This window comes from Nipponia nippon, unplaced genomic scaffold (assembly GCF_047370975.1).
Source record: "Nipponia nippon isolate SJK-2023a ecotype South Korea unplaced genomic scaffold, ASM4737097v1 scaffold_8, whole genome shotgun sequence".
NCBI classification, from domain to species: Eukaryota; Metazoa; Chordata; class Aves; order Pelecaniformes; family Threskiornithidae; genus Nipponia; species Nipponia nippon.
In genome coordinates this window covers 4,633,839-4,657,266 of record NW_028262402.1, presented here as the reverse complement: position 1 = coordinate 4,657,266, position 23,428 = coordinate 4,633,839, and the positions used below count along the sequence as shown (strand labels likewise).

Below are 23,428 nucleotides of genomic sequence, written 5' to 3'. Positions count from 1 at the left end.
TTCAAGGAAAGGACAAGATTTCCTCTGCTTGAAACTCCTTTAAGATATCTTGATTGCCAGCAGCAAGCATGCAAACTGCAGGGGCTATCTACAGATGTTAAAAACAGCACGTTGCCACAGATTTTCATCAATACATCTCAGAGTCTTCCACAATAAAAGAAGTAAAACTCAGTGGAAGAAGTGAAACTGAGGCAGAAGTGGTTTATGTGATGGTCCTAACAGGAAGTGCTGCTGTAGTTTCTCCTGCTTTTTTCATTTGTAACATGTATTGAAGAAAGCTTTCTCTTGAAGTTGTTCTTCCAGCATCTTTCAGACTTGAAAATTTCCCTACATCCCCTATTTTAAAAGATGGTCTTGGGTTATGATCAATTTTATTTTATTGTTATAAAGCTTAATATGACATAATGATATATGCTTGCTTCTGTACAACATCATTCCCAGAGTTAGGTTTGCCTGCCTACCTACTCAAACAAAAAAGAAATTGGTTTTCAGACAGACAAGCATGATCTGTTGTACAGCTCAGTTGTATCATCACACAAACATTAATACAAGCAGAAAAAGAAAAGTGGGAACACTCACCTGGGGTTGGGAAGAGAGAAGAGACCAGACCAGCTGCTTTCAACAGCTGTATGAAGTTAGATTTGGCTTAAGTCAGCTGTGTAACTGCACCTGAAAAACACCTTTGAGTCTTAGAAAGACGTTGGACAAATATATCTAGGATAGTAACTTGGATCATGGAAACTAGCCTTACATAAGCTCTTAGTGCTATGATAAACTTGGTTTTACAAAGCACATCTCAGAGATATACAAATCACAGGACATTATCTGTTATTTATTGAAAGTGACGTGTCTTTCTCCATACTCCAGCTAAACTCTACATGTATTATATTTTATGTTTGCTTTAACATCATTTATTCTTATTGAGAGAGTATCCTCCTTCAGTGGTGTTAGAATAAAACAACAGAGCTGGGTATACCTCAGTGGTGGATTCTCCTTTCCTTGACTTTTGTAATTTATTTATTTCTCATTGATGCTGCAGCAATATGGTGTGGACTCCACATTCCTACCATTTTGCCAAGTCAAAACTACTCTGGTGCTTATTGTAGCAGATCCTGTCTTGCTGTGTTTGGAAAACAACTTTGGAATCAACAAAAAACATGGAGCTCACATGACCACTGCTCCATCATAAATAAAACAGTATCACCTTTGGAATTTTTTATTGTAAGTATTTCTAATCAATGCTAGACATCTTTAAAGACACTGAATTTGGTTTTCCTTTTTTAAATTTGTGGCAGTTTAAGAGGAACTGACAGTGCTATTTCAGCAGCCAAGCAAGAGTTAATTATCTTTACTGCGTAAATCCACAGTCTATCCCACCTGTACAAAGCTAAACTGTTGTTGCGTAAAACTTAGGGGCATCCGTCCAGGCAGAGGAAGCCCAGTGTTCCCTGAGCTTGAATGCAGCTACTGTCTGAAAGCTCTTTAGCCATCTATATTCTGCCTCCTACCATCCATTTACATAGATCTTTTGTTGTCATTTTACCATTGTCACGTGGGCTTGAAGAGATATAATACTTTTCTTTAAGAGATCAAATCACCCTTTCCATGTGTAAAAGGATCATGAAAAAAAAGAAAAGTAATGGGAGTCTTCTTAGGATAAAATACCTCAGTGCTCCAAAACTCTGGATCCTTAACTTCCATTGGAAAATTGCTAACTTCCACCAAGTGGCTCTAGAATTGCAGGCTACTTTCTGTCACAGTAATTAATGGGTCCCTACACTTCCATGTCTGTGCTTTTAGTGATCTGTAAAGTATTAACATGATAATGACAGCAGCCTAGGATAGCACCACTCAGATACAAACAACTGGTGGGATGCACCTAGAATCAATACTAGAAGTTGTGTGAAATTAATTTATATTCACAGGTCAAGCTCAAATTTGCATGGACCCTAGCACTTATAAAAGACAGTGTTTCTAAGAACAAGTTAAAACTATTAACAAGAGACTCCATAGACATGACAGCGGCAAGCATTCTTCACTGGTTTTAACATGGATGTGAAACCACAGCCTTAGACCATCAACCAGAGATGTTGCTGTGGAAAGTCCCACCTTCCCCCTGTTGTAGGAATGAATAGCTGGGGATAGGGGAGTGCAAGCTTTGTTTTTTCTAGAGCTAAATCTGGCTTTATGTTGCTTATATGTGCATATAGCTCAATCTCAGCACTGACTTCTGCACCACCACCAAGCGTTCCTGCTTCTTGTAACCTCAACTAACCTTTCCCATTTGCTCTCTTTTACCTTGCGTATTAATATTGTGGCAATCTGATCTGGCTGGAAAATATTAATTTTATTACTGTGAAATTAGCTTTCTTCAAGATCAGTTTTTTTGCAGTGGTACAAACTTGCTTTGGCCTGAGAGCATGCATGATTTCAGTGCAGCAGGGTGGCTACGTAATACCTTGGGTTTCCATGGCCTTTCTCCACCAGGCTGAGCAGCTGAATTCCACTATATTTTGTTTCATCCCTTTCCCTTTTTGCCTACATACTCCCATATTTAAAAGCATGACATCAGTCACGATGATGATTCAGCATGCCATGCTAAAAACATAAATAAATAATATTGAAATGCGTTTTTGCTTGAGCTCAGAGCCTGAGCTCATTTTTATCTTCTCTGTGTTCCACACTCTCTAATTAATTTCTTTGCAGATGTGCAGCATTAAGCTTCACAGCCAGATGTATTCTCTGTCAGGGGAAAAAAAATCTGCTTACACTGCAGCCTGTCACTACTTCTCTGATGTGTCCACAAAAGGCACCTGCAGAAATATTGTTAGTCTCTTCAAATCATATGCAATGGGACTGCTACTCTCCCTCTGCCTGAAGAAAGTACGAAAAACTGAAGGAAAAAAAAAATAAAGACAATGATCAATATTGCTACAACAGGCAGAAGTTTCACTCTGCCAATAATACCGCTGCGGCAATTACAGAGATTCATCTATTACTTCAAGAAAAAAGAAAGGATTTGTAATTCATGGTAACATTTCTTTGCATATAACATGGTGACTTGCTTTTAAACATAGAATTCTCAAAGCAGTTTCTAATGGGAAAACTGATGCAGCAATACCAAGTCTCTAATGCAAGGCTACGTGACAATTCAGTGACAAAATAAAAATAAACCCTACTTCCCCACCCCTGAAGCCCACTTTTCCTACACCATTACTTACCTAATATCAATGCACTTTTCTTACTGTAGAGCTTAGTGTCTACAACTACATGAGCAGCAGTTTACCTTCATTTACCTTCTCTGTTCAAATGTAAACTAAATGCACAGAACCTCTTTTTTTTATAAACTGCATAGATTTACATTTAGGCAAAAGATAAGTAGCGAAATTCCACTGAGTTTGATGCCTAATCTTTGAATTCAGCAAGTTAAATATCAGTAACTTTTACAACTAGAGCTTAATTCCACTGTTCCTCCAAGCTCTTGTATAATTGTTACATTAATTTTGTGTGGTCATTTACTTTTACTGGAACTCTGCTTCTCAGAAGCTATAACTACAATCCAATACACTGATGTAAGTCATTTTATGTTCAGTGTTTGTTTTAAAAATCATTAATAAAAGTAATCTAAAAGGCAAAGTTCAGCTGGCTGAAGACTACATTTTTCAATGTGAAGCTATTCAATTGCCTAACATTAAAGGCATTTTGAGGAAGGTGATTTTTGTGGTTAAACTGGGAGAGTATGACTCAAAAAAAAATCAGGTCTGTTGTGCCCTGTTAAGACTTCCTGTATGGGCCTGTTCAAGCTGCTGAAGACACGACTCCTCACGGTACAGCAGAAGTGAAGGAGCCTGCAGGACTAGAGCTGTGTCCTTACATCAGAGGGGTCTTTTTCCTTTTTAGGCTGTAAATAAATAAATGCCTCTTACATGTAAGCGACTGTGGTGATTTTCATCCAGACTGGGTTGCAGAAGTAATAGGATGTTGAGGTACTTACTGTATACCTGTAAAACGAAATGAAGCTCAGACAAGAGCATCTTCACTGTTCTGCATACAGTATGTTTGGATACTAAGCTAATTCTGTCATTACTTCCTATTTTAAGCTTAAAAGCCCCTCCATAAAATGATGCATCTGGCACAACGCAGTCTCCACAGCTACCTGCAGCTGGGGCTTCCTCTGGCTTCCTTCACAAGCTGCACTCGGTTTTCGTGCCAGCCCTGGGGCTGGTTCGGGCTGTTGTTCCCTCCCACAGAGAGACCCGGCTTACATGCGCTACTTTTCCCAGGGCACACACTAGCACTGCTCTCCCAAGCGTGTCCGCGCCGCCGGCCGCCATTTTTCCTCCGCCGCCCGTGAGGTAACGCCGCCTCCCTACTGCCGCTGCCATCAGCCCACACAGCCCTCCCCCGCCGGGCCCTTGCGCAGCTCGGCTCCCCGCCCGCCGAGCTCCCCGGGCAGCGCCGGCCGCCAGCACCCTCCGCTCCCCGCTCCGGCCGGCGAAGGGCGGCACCGCGCCGGCGCAGGAGCGCTGCCGAGGCCCGCCGCTGTGTGGGCAGGCGGGAAGAGGGGGGTGCATGCGCAGGGCGGCGGCGGCGGCTGGTGCGCAGGTGAGGCGGGCGCGGGGCCCGGGCAGCGGGGGGCTGCTGCGCCTTCCGCCCCGGGAGCGGTCGTTGTCCCCTCGTGTTGGCGGAGGGAAGGAGCTGGGCCTCCTGGTAGCTCGCCTCCCCGGGAGGTGGGTCCTTTCCGAAGTTCAGACCAGAGCCGGGGGGTGCGAAACGGGCCTGATCCAGGCTGGGAGCGCGGTGGTTCAGCCTCCGGGCGGGTCGTCGTGTGCCGCAGCTGCCTTGGTTGGCGGCGGCTGGCTTTTCTGGAAAGGCTGTGGTGAGGGAAGGCTCCCGTCAGCCCCTGAGCGTAAGGAGGCAGGGGTGACTGACGCTGTCTTTCATCTTCCCTGAAAACCATGAAGTCACATTTAGAGCCTCAAATGGCTTCGGCTTCCCTGCTGCCACCCCGGCTGGTCACCGGCTGGCGGGGGCGGCCTAGTGCTGTTCAGTCGGGCCTGAGGAGTAGCGGGAGAGGAAGGTGCTTTACCCTCCTGCCGTGAGAATGTGCACCTAGATGATCTTATTAGGGACACTCACAAGGAAAAAAAAGTTCAGATATATGAAATGAAACGGTGTGACATGGGTGTTACTGCTCCTTTGGTACTGGGGGGGGGGGTGTCCCCTCTCCTCTCATGGGGAGTGCTGCAGGCAGAGAGTAAAGGAAAGCTTGAGTTCTGGTCACGTGAGGTTTCGTCAAGATAAATGCATTTTAGCTCTTACAGTTTTCCATCTTGGGTTGAATTTGTTCATAAAACTTTTTTATTTAATGTGTTCCCATGACTCTAGCATAACTTTTAGGGAAGGTGAAACTTCCTGTTATCTTCTGCAGCCCCATCAAAATGGAGAAGCTGTGGAGTTGCTGGAAGCTGCTAGGGAAAATGTTTAAGGATTTGTGTCTACACAGTATGAAGAATTTTCCATCAATACATTCTATAAAGTGCTCAGCATTTGTCTTGTATCGCAACACCCTGCATGTCACCATGATGTAAAGGATATATTTATTGTATGTTAGTTTTCTTACATAAGTTGAATGTTGTACAGGCTCATCATACTTGTATAGTGAGTAAAGGGTATTTGAGGTCTGACTGACTAACTTCTGTAAAGCATACCACTTCGTTATGCGGAAGGTATGCATATACGCTTCCTTCTTAAATGAAGTCTGCAATGAAATCTCAGGTCTAGAAGTCAGGTTGTCTCTTGAAGTCTTATTTAGAAACAAAAGAATATGAGATAATAATGAGTGCTGACCTAATTTTGATTTTTTTTCCTATGAAAACTTTTTTTTTTAGGTAATGTAAGCATTTCAGTTATACAGAAGAGAGGAAGCAGGCATGTCAGCTCTTTGTCCACCACCGTCTCCTGCAGTTGCTAAAACAGAGATCTATTTGAATGGCGAGTCACCTTTATTAGCTGCCACTTTTGCTTACTGGGACAATATTCTTGGCCCCCGAGTGCGGCATATCTGGGCCCCAAAGACAGAACAGGTACTTCTCAGTGATGGCGAAATAACTTTTCTTGCTAACCATACCCTGAATGGAGAAATACTTCGGAATGCAGAAAGCGGTGCAATAGATGTGAAGTTCTTCGTCTTGGCAGAAAAAAGGGTAATCATTGTGTCATTAATCTTTGATGGAAACTGGAATGGAGACAGAAGCACATATGGACTATCAATTATACTTCCACAAAGTGAACTGGGCTTCTACCTGCCACTTCACAGAGTGTGCGTGGATAGGTTAACACACATTATAAGGAAAGGAAGAATATGGATGCATAAGGTAGGTTTATTGTTCGTTACTAAAAACAGTTGCCCACGTTGTCTTGAGCAAAAGCAAGAACTAAGATTCTGTGACATCTGTTATGTAGCAATCCAGACTCAAAAACTCAGAGGAGGCTAACTTCTCTACAAGGACACAATTTTGGAGGTTAAAAGTTATCAATATGTCAGCAAATTCAAGGCTGGGGCTTCTAGCTACATGATTTATCCTGGTAATATTATATAACCTGTACCAGGCTATCTACATGAAATAGGTATCCTGTACAGTTTTTCATCTCTCTGAATTTGATACATATTGTTGCTTTTAACTGTGTATTAATTAGTGTGTTTAAACTAGGCAGAATTGTAAATTTACTGTGTTTCGAATCAGTTTTCACTGTTGAGGTCCAGAAAAGGCAACTGATGCAATTAATATTATTGTTATTGTTACAGTTTTATTTTTCAAAAAAGGGTATCAACGAACAGTTTGGCAGGTGGTAAACTGTGTAAAACTAATGGGAGAACCATGAAAACACATATACTTTAGTCCAAAACACATCTACTTTTGAAATTCAAAAAATAAAATATTCTAAATTTTTCTGGAGAATTGCAACTCTTACCTTTGGGTACATTATGGATGTTTCCTTATTAAGTGAAAATTGTTATGTATTTTTGTTTAAAATAAATAACAGTCTAATAATAAAAATTAAAATCGCTGTCACCTTCATGGAGTACAAATTGTCTTAGAGCAGTAGATTGCATGTCAGCTGTAATGTGTATGGTGATGCATGTTTGTCTGATAAAGTTTTTGTTCCTCTTCTGTTTTGAGACCTCTAGTCAACATACTTTAATATTCCTTTTTGAGTGCTCTTATCTGAACTAATTAAGATTCTAGAAATAATAAGCTGATGTTAATTGTTGTGGTTTTGTTTCCTTTTTGCTACACGAACAAACACCATTGATGTTTGCTGTATTGCCTGATGATGGCTGGCGGTGTTTTCTGTCATATTGGCTCTTGATACTTCAGGGTTTATTTTTCAGAGGAAGGATAGGACATAAAGTTCATTTTCAGTATAGTAGAAACACAAATATTTCATTCCGAATCTGGTCTTCTAAAAGCCTGCTGGGTGTTAGTGCTTTTGACGTAAGTGAATGCTATCTCATGTTCTTGATTACATGGCTTCTCTGTCATTTAGTGTTCTCTCTACTGACTTTTAATGTGAGTGGTCAAATAAGAATTGTCCATCATTCTTAACTATAGTGTGTCTTCTCTCTTTCTGGACATTGATCCATATCAGTGTGTTTCCACAGTAGAAATAGCCGTCTAGTGGCATTGGGAATGACAAAAAAATGTTTTCTACTAGTTTCCTCAGCAATTAGTCATGAAGTTCTTCATTCTTTTTCAGGTGTTCTTGAAGCAGATAGGTCAACTGGGTTAGCTGAGACAGTGATACATTCTGAAATAGACATTTATTGTCTTTCTTTTCTTTTTTTTTTTTTCTTTTTTTTTTTCTTTGGAGGAAGATCAAAGATCTCTGCATATATCTGCAGTTCTGCAGCCTAATGTAGAACATAGAAAACTGCTTTGAAATGTAGATTAAAATTTAGGTATGAGTTGTAGAATGATATTATTGAATTAAAACAGGCTTGTTTTGTAGTTTGCATTTTGAGGCAGTTCAGTAACTATGGCTACAACAGAACAAAAAATGTTGAAGTCATATCTGAAAGGAACTATGTATCTGTTCTGGAATTTCTAATGGTTGTGGTTATCAGCTCTCAGGAGTTCTGTGTAGAGCTGGACAACAGTTCCAGCTAGGCTTTAGAAGAGAAGAAACCTTCTGAACTCAAGGACTAAGAGAAACATGGAACAGTGTTCAGACTGGCAAAGAAAGACAAGCAACTCCAAGCAAGTTGTCTATATGGAATTAGAAACCCCTTTTATCTACTTCAATTTTGTGTTCCAGATGCTTGTCTAATAATTTTGAGCAGTTCTATTTCTAAAAAGAAGTGGCTTACACCATTCGTTCAGCCTTATCTTCATGAAGACTTACTTCTTTTAAAGCAAAGGATCTTCATTGTCAAGGATGTCTTACTTCACTGACACTGAACTCAAGGATGGAGGTGCCCCGAAGGACTCTGCCTTGTTCCAGTATTGTTTTTCACAGATATTTCTTTTAGATGGTTAGACAAGTTTTATTACTGTTTTAGGGCAAGTTACTGTAGCTTGTTCCCTATTCATCTGCTCAAAAAAAGTTATATAAACTCTTTTCCCATTTGAAGTTGATCAACTTTCAGTAGTTCAGTCACAAGAAACTAATGAGTAACCAATAAAAATGGAATAACCTGTCAGCATCTAGCAAAAGATATCATTAGTTCTCACAGCATGTTCCATTTTTTGCGTATTGTATCGATTGTTCCAGTGATTCATGCTGAATTCTCTTTGTGAATAATAATTTGATTCCGTTGTAAGTTGCATTTTGAATGTAGTTTGCTACTCAGCTGCTGCTGAATCTGTTTCGAGAACTTTGTCCAGTCTCTTGTACCTTGTGTTTTGTGTATTTTGAGGTTTCATGTCTCCTGTACTTGGTTATAAAACAATGTTTTGGAAACTTGTCAGTGTCTCAAGATGTGGAAAAAAAAAGTCCTGTTTTTCCTACCATCCCCAAAGAAATAATTTTTCTCATTCTAGAGATCTCATTTTTCTCTTGCTGCATCAAGAACCATCAGTCTGTACCTTATCCATTTGAAAATAAAAATCCATACATAAAGTGGAATTCTGCACCGTAATCTGATCATTGGCATTTTCTTGATCTGTAATGAAGAAACTTAATGTTTTGTCATTGTCATCACACCCTCCCTTTCCTGCTACTCCTGCGCAAGCATGTAAGAGGTTTGGTGGGGGGCAGAGCAGGGAGCATTGATCTGTTTAAAATGACATCACTTCCTGCTAATGTCAACTCTGTAAAAGAAAAAAGACTTGAACATCGAAATTTGAATCTAAGAAGCGTGACTCCACAGGGAAGAAACTGTACCATTTGACTGTTGTGTGCATACATATATAAACAAATACAAGAGCGTTTATATTTAACTGCTTCTCTTGCTCAGGAGAGGCAAGAACATTTCCAGAAGATTGTCTTGGAAGGCACGGAGAGAATGGAGGATCAGGTAAGGGCCATCTGGTTGATGCATATGGCACACCATCACAAAACTATTTGACTGCATCTGGTGACTGTAGAAGTTGGTGCTGCTTCTTATTTTTGGGATCCAGGAAGATACTTTGGACTGGCTGATGCCCTGCCATGCACAGGAGGCAAAGTTTCTGAAGACAGGATGATGGAAGCTGTGAACAAGTTGAAGGAAAATGTATTTCATCACTTTATGGGTAAAGTGGAAATCTATGAAGAATATTACCTTTCAGAAAAGGAAAGTCATTTACTTGAACTTGAAGCTCTGTAAAGGTAGTAGCTTCCATAGATTCATACTCGCCTCCTATCAAGGATGGTTTTTCACTAGGTCGTTACCTTTTGGAGTTATGGAGACGTACGGAGTCTGTCATGTTGGAATGTGGTTGGAGACCTAATGGATAAGACTGTGAAAAGAATTTGATTTCTGAACCTGTAAATGTGAAATTGTGGCTTCAGTTTCTTGTGATAGATAATCAGATAAATAATTTTGTATGTTAATAACTAATACGCCTGGTTTTGGTTTCCCATCATTGTTAAAGCATCAGACTTGGATCTAAAATGCTTAACAATAATTGCACATAATATGGTATGATCAAATTATCTCACTCCAAATACTTCTTGTCTAGGCCATTCAAAATGAAAATTGGCATAGGACCCTGGAAATATATTTTAGACATGATGTTGAGAAGCAAAATGTATGTTTCCAGTTCATAATTATTGATGAGCAAAGCCCAAGAACTCTATGCATCAATTTCTGCTCATACCACACCTCCTAACAATAGGAAGTGAAAGATGTTTTGCATATAATATTGCAAGTTCATGTTAGTAGTAACTTCTAATACTGCACAATGTGCTTTTACTTCAAGCATTCTATTTATTACGCAGGGCCAGAGCATCATTCCAATGCTGACAGGAGAAGTCATTCCTGTAATGGAACTCCTTTCATCTATGAAATCACACAGTGTTCCGGAAGAAATAGATGTAAGTCCTGTGTTCTTTGCATTCTGAATAAAAAAGTGGCTTTGGCACTCTGGTTTGGTACTCTCTTTGGCAGACAAAGCCCCATAGTTGTCATTAATTCTTATACACTTCAGTTGTTTCACATCAAGTTCTCCTAAGTGCTGTAGGGAATGGTTTAACATAACTGTTCTGGTTCGATAAATATAACAGTACTAGCAGTGGTTTTTAGGGTGAACACTTAGCAAAATTGACTGCATAGGGTGATACTGTTTTCAAGAGTGGCGTGGAAAGGCTATTTGATGCAAAACAAATGGGGAGGTAAATGGTTTTGATGTTGATACCTGTTTCAGTGTGGTTTAGTGTTCTCATGAAAGAACTAGAAGTGATCTCACATGCCATGCACTAATTTAAAGTGTTCTGGACAAGGTTATAAAAAAAAAACTACTGGGAGGAGTCTGACTTGTGACTGGTGAAGAATGTTTAATAATTGAGTGACTTTCTCATTTTCAAAATACCTTGACTGAAGTTAGAAGGTCTTTTTAAGGTTGTGGGTTTTGGGGCAGTCTTACAACTTAGCTGAAATAGTTCCCAAACAGTTCCCACCTATCATTAAAAACAAAAACCAATTAATTGGAAGGTGTTGCAGATCCTTGTCTAACCTTTGTTTATATTTACTTGCATTTCAGATAAGTGACACAGTGCTAAATGATGATGACATTGGGGATAGTTGCCATGAAGGCTTTCTCCTCAAGTATGAATTTCCGTTTTGATTTATGCTGTAGTAAAATGGTTTAAACTTGTGTGTGCATATATCTATATCTATCTGTATGTCCATGTTAACATATATTAGATTAGTTTTCTTTATTGGAGGGGGGAGGATGACAAGTATTTGGCCTTTTGAGATTTTTGTCTATAAAATGCTGTAGAAGTTGCTGTCTTTTTAGAAGAATGGCTCTGGGCTAATAGCTGCGTCTCTATAGACTGTGTTGTAACAGAGTCATTTGCTTGATAATAGAATTTCTATCAAATACAGTTTTTCTTTGATACTTACATTTAATTTTAGGAGGATATAAGTCGAAGACTTACATTTTATGAAATACCAAAAAACCTGGGCTGTGTTTACTGCATAACCTATGCATAAGAGTCATTAATGGCATGGCATATAGAACGCTTACTATTAAACTGTATTTCCCTGCTGTTTTTAATGTATAAGTGGAAGTAGTTGCACTTGAGACCAACTTGGTCCCTTCCTGAGGGAAAGCATATTTCATAGATTTTAACTGATGTTCTGTTACCTTTCAGAACGTCTCCAGTGTAATTGCATTCATTTATGTAGTGCTTAGTGCCATCTATTTATACAGCGTCACATGTGCTTTTAGCACTACAGAAATTCCTGTGTTAAACTAACTAATTCTTCACAATAATGTAGTATTTAGTTCCATAGAGAATTTGGGAAATAATGAAGTGAATATGATTGAATGGATTATTGTAAACAACTAGAGCCAATCATCCTACAATGATGAGCTATTCTCATACCAGATGGAGATTTATTGGGCAGGTAGTAACTGTGGGATGTCAGTTACCTCTTCTTGATACTACTTCTCCATGGAAATTTTGTCCTGAAAAGAAAAGAATAACTTGGCCATTCGTGAGAAGGGTCCAAATGTCTGCTTTTTAGCTTATCTGCAAAGCTTATCAGCTCATCGGGCTTCAGATTTCAAGTCTTAAATATAATGTTGTATGGATTTATACATGTCATTGAATAGAAGTTGGATTAAACTAAATAAACTGCCATATCAACAACACCAACCTCTAAAATGAGCAGTCATGCTTTCTTAGTAACTTTTAAATGAAACTGAATATCTAGTTCTGCCCCAAAGGAAGAATTCATAAGTATTCAGACGGCCTTAAATTTAACTCGTAGAGTATACTTGATAAGATAAATAGAAGCAGGTCCACTATAAAGTCCACCTGTTGGATTTCAGAGTCCGAGTGTAGCTATTATAGTCCTTATCAAGTAGAGGTGTTTATTAGAACCGGTTAGTCACATACAATGCATCTTTCAGTAAGATGGCAGAAATGCACTTTTGTATATTCACAGATATTGGAGAAAAATTTTTAATAGCATCTAGACCTTCTAGGGTATCTAGAGTTTTTGAAGCTGTGGGCCAGGTGCTGGTTTGAGAAAGTGCAGAGGGAAAGGGAGGATGAGGATAAGCAGCCTCAACAGAAGCTTCTTAAGGACAAGTTAAGTCCAGATATATTTACTGCAGCCTCCAAACTTAAGATAAACTAAATCAGATCTGTGCTGCTGGCAACTCACAAGACAAGATCACTCAGCTTCCAGCATGCCTATGTGTATTCTGAGGGACTCACACTTGTGACGTGCTCTTGCCCATGTAGTTACCAAGAGCAGAACAGTTTACCTGCCAAGTCTCCCAAAACTGGCTTCTGATCCCCAGTTTCAGAAAATGAAGACAACCATGGAATAGATCTTCTTTCAAGATGCGTTCAAATCCTTCATTATTAGTATGTCTTCTGTTACTTTAGGTGAATTATTTTATACAGATTCTGTAATACAGTTAGATAGTAGCAGTAGACAGTTTTTGTTTGCTCTGTAACTGGTGTTTGGAGGTTCTGAGTGACAGTCTTTTTATTCATCAAAATGAAAATGTAGATAATGTCAAACTTCTGGATTTCAGCAGTAACCTACACAGCTGTGTGAGGTCCTATGGGTATGGGCCTATATTTATACTAGGAGCATTTCATTCGTCTTGTGAAGGTGGTAATTGTTTTAATTTTAAAGTCTTGTTAAATGTATTAAATGTATTATTAATTGTTTTTATTTGCAGTGCGATTAGTTCACACCTGCAGACCTGTGGTTGTTCTGTAGTCGTAGGAAGCAGCGCAGAAAAAGTTAATAAGGTAATGCACTTTCTAATAAACCAAACTTAAATGTTGATTATTAGGAGTGTTAGTGTGTTGTTTGGAACAAGGTTTATCTATAAACATACTTGAGGTTGAAGAAGGAAGGAATACTGTTGTCTGGTTATCTTGCTTCAGCTGATTGGTCTAGCAGTTGATAATTCTGCCTGAAAATTGCCTTATCAGTTGTATTCTGGCAACTATAAGAAAACTAATGTATTTAATTTGATTGATACTGTATATAAACAAGTAGCAAATGAGTCTGAGCTCTTAAAATTAGGTTTGTGAGCTAAAATGTACAAATGTACAAATTGAAGAGGTCTTTAACTGGGTTGCCCAGTTCTGCTATGTCAGTGGGTATTGTCTGTGTACTCTTAAGAAATTAGTATCTGCACGATTTCTCTTACGCTGGGGAATAAATGTACTTCTGCATCATGAACTGCTTGTGTTTCATGGAACCTGAAAGCTGTAGAGTGTGTAGTCACACATGTTGAAACAGGTAAGCTTACCAGGACCTTAAACCATTCCAGCAATTCCAGCATTTTTTTCTTTGTAGCTATGTTTGTGTTGACTTCATCTTCAGTCTGTTTAAAACTTAATTGGTAAATAAGTGTACAGTTTAACTGGTAGATCATTAGATTTGACTCAGCTTTTCAGAAAAAACAGAAAGAGGCAAAGTACAGACATAAACCCCTAAAAGTGAGTCCTGTAACAACAAAACAGTGTGTCATACTTGCTGGAGCACATCAGTAGGGATGATGATTAGGAGCTTTCAGGCTTAGCAACAATAAGCAACATTAGCTGTACCTCTTAATGGGAAAGAGTACATACATCATCACGGTCTATTTGGGAGGGAAAAAAGGTCACTCTTGGAAGCTGTCATTTCAGAACAAGAAAAGTAATTGTTTTTTTGTGGTAGACTTTTTTTTCCCATGCTGTTATTATTTTTAACTCTCTTGTAAGCTTGTTATGAAATATTTAACTGGAATATGGATTTAACCAATATGAAACTATCACCTGCACTGCTTTTCCTCTAATATTTTGGTGTAAATGGAGAGTTTCTTGATGCTTATTTTAAGCTTACCCAGTATGTGAAGAAAGAATCAAATGAGGATGTTTTCCTTACTCAGAATTCTCCAAGTACTTTTTTTGTATACATCTTTTTCATTACACCAAAATGCTAGTTTCAGATAAATTGAAAGCAATTCCTGGAAGAGATGCACTTGTGTTTACTGTCCGTTGAAATATTTCTTACAGCATATTTCTTTTTAGTGTAGTGCGTTTTGTTCAGAGAGATTTCTCTTTGACTTGCATTTAGTTAGGGTGTTACTCCATCCCTTCTAATAAAAACACTGAAGTTAATTTTCAGTTAGGATATTGAGAGACAAATCATGAAGAAAATGTTTTCTTTGTGAAAAAATGTATTTCACTAAGTCAATTGCCTCTCTACATTCATGGCTGAGTCCTTTAATAAATCTCTGATTCAGAATATCCTTGCAACTAGGAATGAAAAGAAGGGTTTCACAAAAGTGTGCAGTCCTAGAGCCTTCAGGTATTCGGTGCCACTGCACTTACTAAGTATACCAATACTGCTGTGAGGGTAAGGTTCTGTGTAGTTATGTAGCATTATAAGTTTTCAGTTTACCCTGGGGCCTCTGGGCCATGCAATAACAATAGTCCCATGTCCTGAGACCATGACAAAGATCCTCCAGCGGTACATGTGGAGAAGCAGTATATTCAGATAACTTCATTTTCTGATAGGGAATGTTTTTGTATATTGGGCTTTTCTATCTGATTATGTTTTTCATTGTGATGTACTAATTACTGAGCTCTGATTTATTTTGCAAGACTGAAACCTTCCTTTGAGGAAAAATGCATTTTAATTCTCAAAGTTGATGCCTCTTTTTTATATATGTATGCATGCACCTGTGTGTATTGCTTCAATGTGAAATAGAACTTAAGAACAGCGGGCCTGCTGAATATATTAATTTAGACTATATATATTCTATATTATGTATTTTATAGTATGTAGGGCTCCTTGCTGCAGTGAAATATAATGGTCTTCTTTTTAAAATATTCAAGGCACCTTTAGTAAACCTGTGTTTTGAAATCAGCAGTTTGTGATGCTTTATAAAAATTTGGGGGGTAAATGCATTGTTTCGTGTGTATTGGCAGTGATGGCAAAGCACCTCTGATCAAATGCACAATAAAGGCTAATACTCAAATTCAAAATAATCATGAGCAACCAGGGGAACCAGAGAAAAAAAGATTCTCAGTTCTGAGCTGAAATCAGCTAACCACAGTTAATATGTATTGTTTCAGGGATGTAAGATTTGCACATGATTAAGTTAGCATAATAGAGGAAATGTTAAAGGCTTAAGTGATTATAAAAAGCTTAAAGTTTCTAGCTCATAAAATAATTAAAAGGCTTTAAGGTCTAAATAGTTATGAGTATGTAAAATAATGTATTGATAATCTACACACTATAGGAAAAAAACAGTCTAGGAGAATGTGAGTCTCAAGATACATTCAGGGTAAATTTCATAAATTCTACACAGGTTCTTATCAGCAGCATGCTATTTGTATCACAGTGCAACTGTTCTGAAGTATGTTCTTTCTTTATAGCATACTTGAGCTTTCCTTAAAGTAAAAAACGACCTATTGCATCTTGCTGAAGTGATGGAAGCATTAGTCAGAAACTAGGTTTTCGTTGGTTCAGGTACTGCATAAACCCATTATGCAAGGATAGAGCATTCTCAAACACCTTAGAGACACAGACAGGACACCACAGGTTAAGACTAAAAGATCAGCAGAATGGAATACATGTTTGTATTTGGAGATGATTACTTGTAACTGTTGCAGCACAGGAGTTTGAAGACGAATAATGAAGTACTTTTGTTGCTTTTAATGGAGAGTTTGAGGAAATTACTGAGGAAATAAGCATAGATACTTATTTAGGAAATTGACTGTGCCTGATTGGAGACAATAGCTGCTGTTTCAATATGGAATGAATAAAATAAGAGGCTTAAAAGGCTAGGAAAGTAATCACAGTAACTCATGTTTATGTAATAGGAAGTGGTAGCAGAAGGCAAAAGTGATGTGTTCTACATAGTTGGCTAAAAAACAAACTTTGCCAAAAAGTGTTGGATTTTTTCTTCATTTGACAAGAAGCTAGAGTAATGTGGCTTACAGCTTAATAATTTAAGCATGTCACTATTCTGTGACCTTGGTAAAGTTTTGGCTTTTCTAATAAGCATGATGAACTTTTTTGTTCATCATTTGAAATGCCTAATACAGTCTAGTCAGAAATTGCATTTGCCAATCAGTTCATTCCTTCCATTTTCATGTTTTTCAAAACTGTTCTTTTTCATGCAGATTGTGAGAACACTGTGTCTGTTTCTTACGCCGTCAGAGCGCAAGTGTTCTAGACTCTGTAGAAATGAGTCTTCTTTCAAATACGAGTCAGGACTTTTTGTTCAAGGCTTACTCAAAGTAAGTACGCTTAGGAAGGTTCTATTCTTGTGTAGTTTAAGAATATTCTTCAATGTATGTGTATGCGTGTGTGTATGCATACACACACGCATACACACATTCATGTTCAAAGAAATATGTCATCTTCCCTTGATTCCCTTCTGGCACTATAGCTTTCCTTGTAACTATTTGCATGTTAAAATTCCAAGCCAGTCTTTTCTCTGACACATCTATTTCTTGAGTATTGTCCAGAATTGTTCAAGTTTTTGTGTTGTACCAAAACCAAAAAAGAACAGTCCATCAGTCCTACAGTTTCCAAGCATTTTAAAAGGGCTGTAGCAATGGGTGAAGATGAATAGAAAATTAATGCTTCTTGCTCTAGCAAGCAGTCTAAACTTAAGAGATAAATATAATCCTGTAATGTTAATGGGCCCATGAACCAGATGATACAATACTGTAATACCCAGGTTACAGTAAACAGTACCTGTTTTCACTGTTTTATTAAGGGAATCATCCAGTATGAAGGACTTTTTACTAGGCTACAACCACCAGTTCTCTCAAACAAAACACGTCTAAACAAATGGGATTTAAAATTTAGGCATGATGCTTTAATATTGTTTTGTTTCAATATAGCTTTGTTTTTTTTAAAAAAAGTAACTAGAAGAATAATTTTTTTCACTAAAACAGGATGCAACAGGAAGCTTTGTGTTGCCGTTCCGTCAAGTAATGTATGCCCCATATCCTACTACGCATATAGATGTAGATGTCAATACCGTGAAGCAGATGCCCCCGTGTCATGAGCACATCTATAACCAACGACGATATATGAGATCTGAGCTGACAGCATTTTGGAGAGCTAATTCAGATGAAGAAATGTCTCAAGATCATATTATCCACACAGATGAGAGTTTCACACCTGATTTGTATGTACTCCTCTCTCACATCTCTCAAAGTTACTTGATGTGGGACAAGAGAGTAAAGTAGTACAAAATGTACTTTCTAATAAAGTACGTGGGGTTTTTTTTGCTTTTTAGAGGCTCCTTCAGCTCTGGTAGTTGCATTCATTTTGGAGGAATTTACCGGTTCTGTCAGTAGTTCTGTTGCATTAAATATTACTGAAATTAATTTTCAGTGATACTTATGACCGTATTATGTCAATTTTCTTGCCTGTTTTAAATAGGACTATAACACAGCTAAGTGTATTTGACAGGGCCCAATGGCTTTCCTGGGTTTAGTTCATTTAAACTGAAAAGTTTTGCATTAAAATTCTGTATTAGCTTTAAAAATAGTAGGATTATAATTCACTAAAATTTTGAATTCACTTTTAATTTCTGCCAGATTGTAAACAGTAATTCTATTGCTGTGTACAACTGATGGACAGTTAGTGTCCCTTCATGGGATTATCTCACATGTTTGTTTGATTTCTTTTCTACAGAAATGTCTTTCAAGATATCCTGCATCGAGATACATTAGTAAAAGCCTTCCTGGATCAGGTAATCGTTGCTTTTTCAGAAAGAACAAGAGCTAAAGTTCAGTATTTTGAGCCCTAGTAACAGGTAATTTAATATGAATAGATAATTTGTTGGCTTGGTAGCTCTTTTTCATACTAGTGCTATGATTCTTCTCTGCATAACTAGAGAGAAAAATACTTGTGTAATTTGTAGTATTAGTATAATACTTAAACTCCTTCTTACGTATGAAAATGCACATTTTCTATTGCTGTGCAGCAGTGTCTACAGTTACAGTATTGAGAAAGCTACCTCACTGGGCTTTATTTCAGATCATTTTAAAAAGAAAAATAATACTTTACCCAAACAGAATTGCACAACAGCTTAATTTATTGCACCTGAGCAGCTAGAAAACTAAGAATGTTGAGCATATCTACAAATCTGCTGTTAATGTGCCTGCTTCACTATAATTAAGGATGTATTACGTGCATATGCAATGTTTCTTTATCGTCTGCATTCTTAAAATAATTCTTGAATTTGCATGTCTACCTCATTTTCTGGTATAATTTTTAACAGGTCTTTCATCTGAAGCCTGGCTTGTCTCTGAGGAGTACTTTCCTTGCACAGTTTCTGCTAGTCCTTCACAGAAAAGCCTTAACTTTAATAAAATACATAGAGGATGACACGTAAGTGAAGAGATAATAGAAAGCAGGCTTTGAGGAACTTCCTCTGTTCTTCTTTACAACACCCCTTTTTATTTTCTTGCAGGCAAAAAGGAAAAAAACCTTTTAAGTCTCTTCGTAGCTTGAAGATAGATCTTGACTTAACAGCAGAGGGCGATCTTAACATAATAATGGCTTTGGCTGAGAAGCTTAAACCAGGTCTACATTCCTTTATCTTTGGGAGGCCATTCTACACTAGCGTACAAGAACGTGATATGCTCATGACGTTTTAAAGTTCTCCACTGCTAACATGTAATATGGCAGTCCTGCAAGGCAGGAAAAGAAATCTGTCAGTGTGACCACCACACTTGAGACAATCATTGACTTGACTGAGGATGGAGCATTAGGAGCACAGTAACACTACAGTGTCCAAAGCAGGAGGTGATCCTGTTAGAGGGAATATCAGCTTAGCTCGACAAGCATGATTTTAATGAATCCATCTCTTCTGTGTGCTTTTGTTAACAGTAAAACTAGACGTTACCAGAGGTTCCTTTGCCATATGGCCTTAGTAGATAAATTTGAACATGTTTTGGTGTACGATAAAGGGAAGCATTTTAATTTTCTTTTCCCAGAGGCTTCCTTCAGGTGTGTGTCAGTTTTTCCCTGTTCTGCTGTGTCAGTATTTTTAGTGTTTCCACAGAAAACAATACATACGTCCTCTCTAATCATGGAGGTTGCAGAATAGGGGCCTTCCAAGAGTTTCAAAGAGTTTTTAAAAGTGTTTGTTCTTGTGTATGTGGTACAAATCTGAAATACATCTTGCCTCATCTCCCTTTTTAACACTACTGGCTCCTTCATTTAGAGCATTTAAAGGTGTTTGGGATTTTTAATATACTACAAAGTGCTATTCTTGTGTGCAAAGTATTGACTATTAGCAGCTTAAATAGCAGCACTCTGCACATGAGAACTGGGTCATTATTTAAGCAGCTTTGTGCATGTAAGTGCCAACCGGAATACTCTGTCACAGATTGTTGAGCCATCCAGCAGTGAAGTGTTCAGTGATCCAGCATAATTGAGCTCTTTAAAAACACAAAACAGAAAACTTGTGTCATTCAGCAGCAGTTGTCAGTCTTGCTGTCTGTAAACTGCTGCTGGTTTTTCCATTGTCAGTTAGAATAAGGTTCAGATTAAAGTATTAGGCCTCCCCAAATAACACCAAGGTGATAGATAAACTAAAAGATAAAACAGTAATTTTTTTTTTTACGTTGACATTAATATATTTAGTAATTCTTAATTCAGAGATGAGCACAGCTATGAACTAATGTGATTAGCATTTTACTAAGTGAATTCTAATCAATAATCTTGCCAATCAGTTCATTTTAGCACATCTCCAATTTTGCTTTGCTTGGAAATGAAAACAAATTTTCTATTTGTATGCCTCAACCTTTCTTTCTCAGTAGCATGTAGAGCAGTGTGGTGTCAGGTTAATCCAGACCCATTTTTTTGAGTTTTGACACATGGGTGGCGTGTGTTACACTGAAATCAGTTGTACATCTGTACTGCATGTTGTTGTATTTCATCTCGTTTTGGACAAACACAGGAATATATTTGTGTCATGTTTTAGCGTAACCTCATAACTCAATATTAATTGTGAAAGAGCTGCACTTGTGATTGGAGAAGCCACTGTTGCTTTATTGCTTAAATTGTTTATAACACTTCTTGGCGAAGAGGTTTCTGTTTTCAAGATAGCTTTTTAGTGTCTGTTTCATGCAGCAAAGCATGAAAATTAACAAAAGTTAGGTTCACAACTTTTCCTGAAATTTCCAATACTCAGATTTTGAAAGGAATACTGTCCTTTATTTAGATGTCCAGAATTCCATTACATTTCCTGAATGCCAAAGATTCACAATTAAATATTTAGAGCTTCTGAAAGACATGCAGTTGAGCCCCAGCTGCACACCATTTTTGTGAATTAACATCATCAGCGTTACCTGGTTGAATAAGTACTTATATTTTGTGGAGCTGGTTTTTTACTCTACATGTATGTAGGACTCTTGCAATGAGCTCAGTGCTTCATCAAAAGAACTTGTCAGAATTATGCTGACCGAATTTACTTGTGCTGAGATTCTAATTCTATATGATTGTGAAAAAAATGTAATAAACACTGCTGAAACTTCTAATGTAGAAGTTGCGTTGAAGTCTTCAGAGCTTTAAATGTGTTGCTGAAATTAATCACTTCAGCTTGATAGGCATTAGAAACTTAACATTGACACTAGTAACTAATAAAACTGTTTGTTTACTGAAGATGCTGTCACTTTTTGAAATTACTAAAAGCTGGAAACTTTCTCAATTGATACTTTTGTTGCACAACTGTCACAAGTGCACTGTCACAAGTGCAGAATGTATAGTGAAGTAAATTATTAAATGCATCTGCATGTTGTGTGGTAAATCTTGCTCAGGAAACAGTATTCTAATAAAATTCATGCACAATTTTGACTTTAATTGCTGATTTTTTTTCGTAGAATTTCTGTTCTGTATCTGATAGAATCATTATCTTTTATCCTTTTGAAATAAAGAAGAAACCTTTTCCCTTCTCGTTAAATTAAAAATTATGCTGAGATGGTGACTCATAGACTGTCATTGATAGAAAGTCATATGTTACTTAGTTCCTCCGTCTCTGCTAAGGACTTACTCGTTTCAAGCTGAGACCGGTATGACTTGCTATGTTTCTGATGTGCTCACATAAGAATTTAGCTTCTACTTTTAAAAAGTTTTAATCCCATATGTGAGAATTTAGAACTCTTCTTAAGGAGTTCACTTATATCTAGCCGTCAGTGAATACCTTTCTTCAGGATTTTAGTTCCTTACAGTTAAAAGAATAGGGCAAGTTTATTTCTTGCAGTTGGATTTGAAAGGGGAGTAGTGTTTTAGATCATTTTTAGTAGCACGCTTTCCCTGATCTTGATTCCTGGTCTTTGCGTAACTATAAAGGTAACACAGTGGAGAACGGGGGATATCATTTACATTGACTTCAGCAAGGCTTCCAGCACTCTCCCACAGTGCCCTTGTATCCAAGCTGGATGTTAGGCTATGGGCAGTTGCCCCACCAGGGGGGTAAATACCTGGGTGGGTGGTTGGCTCGGAGGTGGTGGTCACTGGGTTGTATCTGCCTGGAGACTGGTGCCCTGTGGGGTCCCACAGGGTCTGCCCTGGGGCCTGCCCTGTTTAGCATTTCTATCCATGACCTGGGAAGGTGACCAAGTGCACCCTGTCAGGTTTGCAGGTGACACCAAATTGGGGGCACCAGTCAATGAGCGTGAAGGCAGAGAGGCTGTCCAGAGGGACCTGAACGAGTGGGAGGAAAGGACAGGGCCCCCATGCACTTGGGGCAGGAGCAAAAGGCACCCTTGCCCTGGGCAGGCAGAGCCCTGGCAGCCATGCCAGTGAGACCAGGGGCAGCTCTGGGGAGAAGGCCGTGGCAGGCAGCAAGCTGCCAGGGCCAGAGAGGCTGGAGACAGGGAAAGGTGGCCCAGGATTCACCAGAGAAACTGGGGGTGCGCTAATATATGAATCCCAGAGAGAAAAGTTTAGGTATCAGGAGTATGGTATCTATAGGGTTTAGCACACATTAAAATTAATGGCAGCATATGTTCTACTTGAAACGTGAGGGCTTATCAGGACTTTTTGTAGAAATCTCTATCTGTAGCAGGGAAGCAAAGACTTCAGAGAGAGGAATGTAGACATGTAAGCAAGGTTAATTAGGTAAAATCAATTAAGAGATTTTTGGCTGAGTGTCAAAGTAAAAGCTTGATGCTGTGAAGCAGTGATATCTCAAAGGCAAATGTCTGAAGCTTCATCCTAACCTGTATCTAACAATAAGCCAAAATGTTTGAAAATGTACAACAGCCAAAAGCTAATTTGTGAAACTAAGTTCAATGCCAGCTTCTCTTCCATTTAGAAAATTGTCTCATTATAGTACAACAGAGTGTCTTTTCCAGCTTTAGTTAAATATTACTCATGGTTGCCAGACTTTTGGTTTTCAGTAGAAGCAGCAACATAAGAATTACAGGTCAGGGAATACTGAAATTTAGTACTGCAGTCTATACATACAGTAATTCAGTATTTCTGCCAAAATGTTCAGTAGTGTAGCTGACTGATGAAACTGCAGTTTCAGCCTTCCACATTTATCCATAGGGATGCAAAGCAGTTTGTCCTTGCTGAGATTTCTGTCTCAGGCTGCCTCTTCACTGGAGATTAATCCTGCATCGCTTTGTCTCCTGCTGGCGTTCCCTGCCCTGTCTCTGTGACAGAAGTATTTGGAAATAATTTCTGATAACCTAGATTCTGGAGGAAGGATGTTCTGGCATTTGTTTTGTGTTTTTTTTTCAGTAGCCAAGGGCTACTGCACAGACAAACCACATA

General features: G+C 38.4%; 2 protein-coding genes across 4 annotated transcripts; one reads left to right on the top strand and one right to left on the bottom strand.

The window, feature by feature from the left end:
• Positions 1–208: 208 nt before the first annotated feature.
• LOC148050431 (uncharacterized) lies at positions 209–4,601 on the bottom strand. The gene is made up of 4 exons (XM_087742474.1): positions 4,266–4,601; positions 3,927–4,001; positions 580–669; positions 209–336 (listed from the first exon to the last, which is right to left on the bottom strand). Exons 1-3 carry the CDS (start codon positions 4,572–4,574, stop codon positions 652–654), a joined length of 402 nt encoding a protein of 133 aa, XP_087598600.1. The 5' UTR covers positions 4,575–4,601; the 3' UTR covers positions 209–336; positions 580–651.
• C9orf72 (C9orf72-SMCR8 complex subunit) lies at positions 4,459–21,508 on the top strand. Of its 3 annotated transcripts, none has more exons than XM_087742472.1 (11): positions 4,459–4,605; positions 5,892–6,377; positions 9,461–9,520; positions 10,426–10,521; positions 11,187–11,251; positions 13,353–13,425; positions 16,801–16,917; positions 17,584–17,819; positions 18,332–18,389; positions 18,921–19,030; positions 19,113–21,508. In XM_087742472.1, exons 2-11 carry the CDS (start codon positions 5,934–5,936, stop codon positions 19,297–19,299), a joined length of 1,446 nt encoding a protein of 481 aa, XP_087598598.1. In that variant the 5' UTR covers positions 4,459–4,605; positions 5,892–5,933; the 3' UTR covers positions 19,300–21,508. The 3 variants fall into 3 exon arrangements, with proteins under 3 accessions (XP_087598598.1, XP_087598597.1, XP_087598599.1); XM_087742471.1 differs by having other exon boundaries at positions 4,595–4,730; XM_087742473.1 differs by lacking the exon at positions 9,461–9,520 and having other exon boundaries at positions 4,595–4,730.
• Positions 21,509–23,428: the final 1,920 nt, after the last annotated feature.

Coding starts and splice junctions, on each gene's coding strand:
- LOC148050431 (XM_087742474.1), bottom strand. CDS start 4,574: ATGCACCCCCCTCTTCCCGCCTGCCCACACAGCGGCGGGCCTCGGCAG. Junction 4,002..4,265: donor CCCTGGGAAAAGTAGCGCAT/GTAAGCCGGGTC, acceptor TTCGTTTTACAG/GTATACAGTAAGTACCTCAA.
- C9orf72 (XM_087742472.1), top strand. CDS start 5,934: ATGTCAGCTCTTTGTCCACCACCGTCTCCTGCAGTTGCTAAAACAGAG. Junction 10,522..11,186: donor GTGTTCCGGAAGAAATAGAT/GTAAGTCCTGTG, acceptor CTTGCATTTCAG/ATAAGTGACACAGTGCTAAA. Junction 13,426..16,800: donor GCGCAGAAAAAGTTAATAAG/GTAATGCACTTT, acceptor TTTTTCATGCAG/ATTGTGAGAACACTGTGTCT.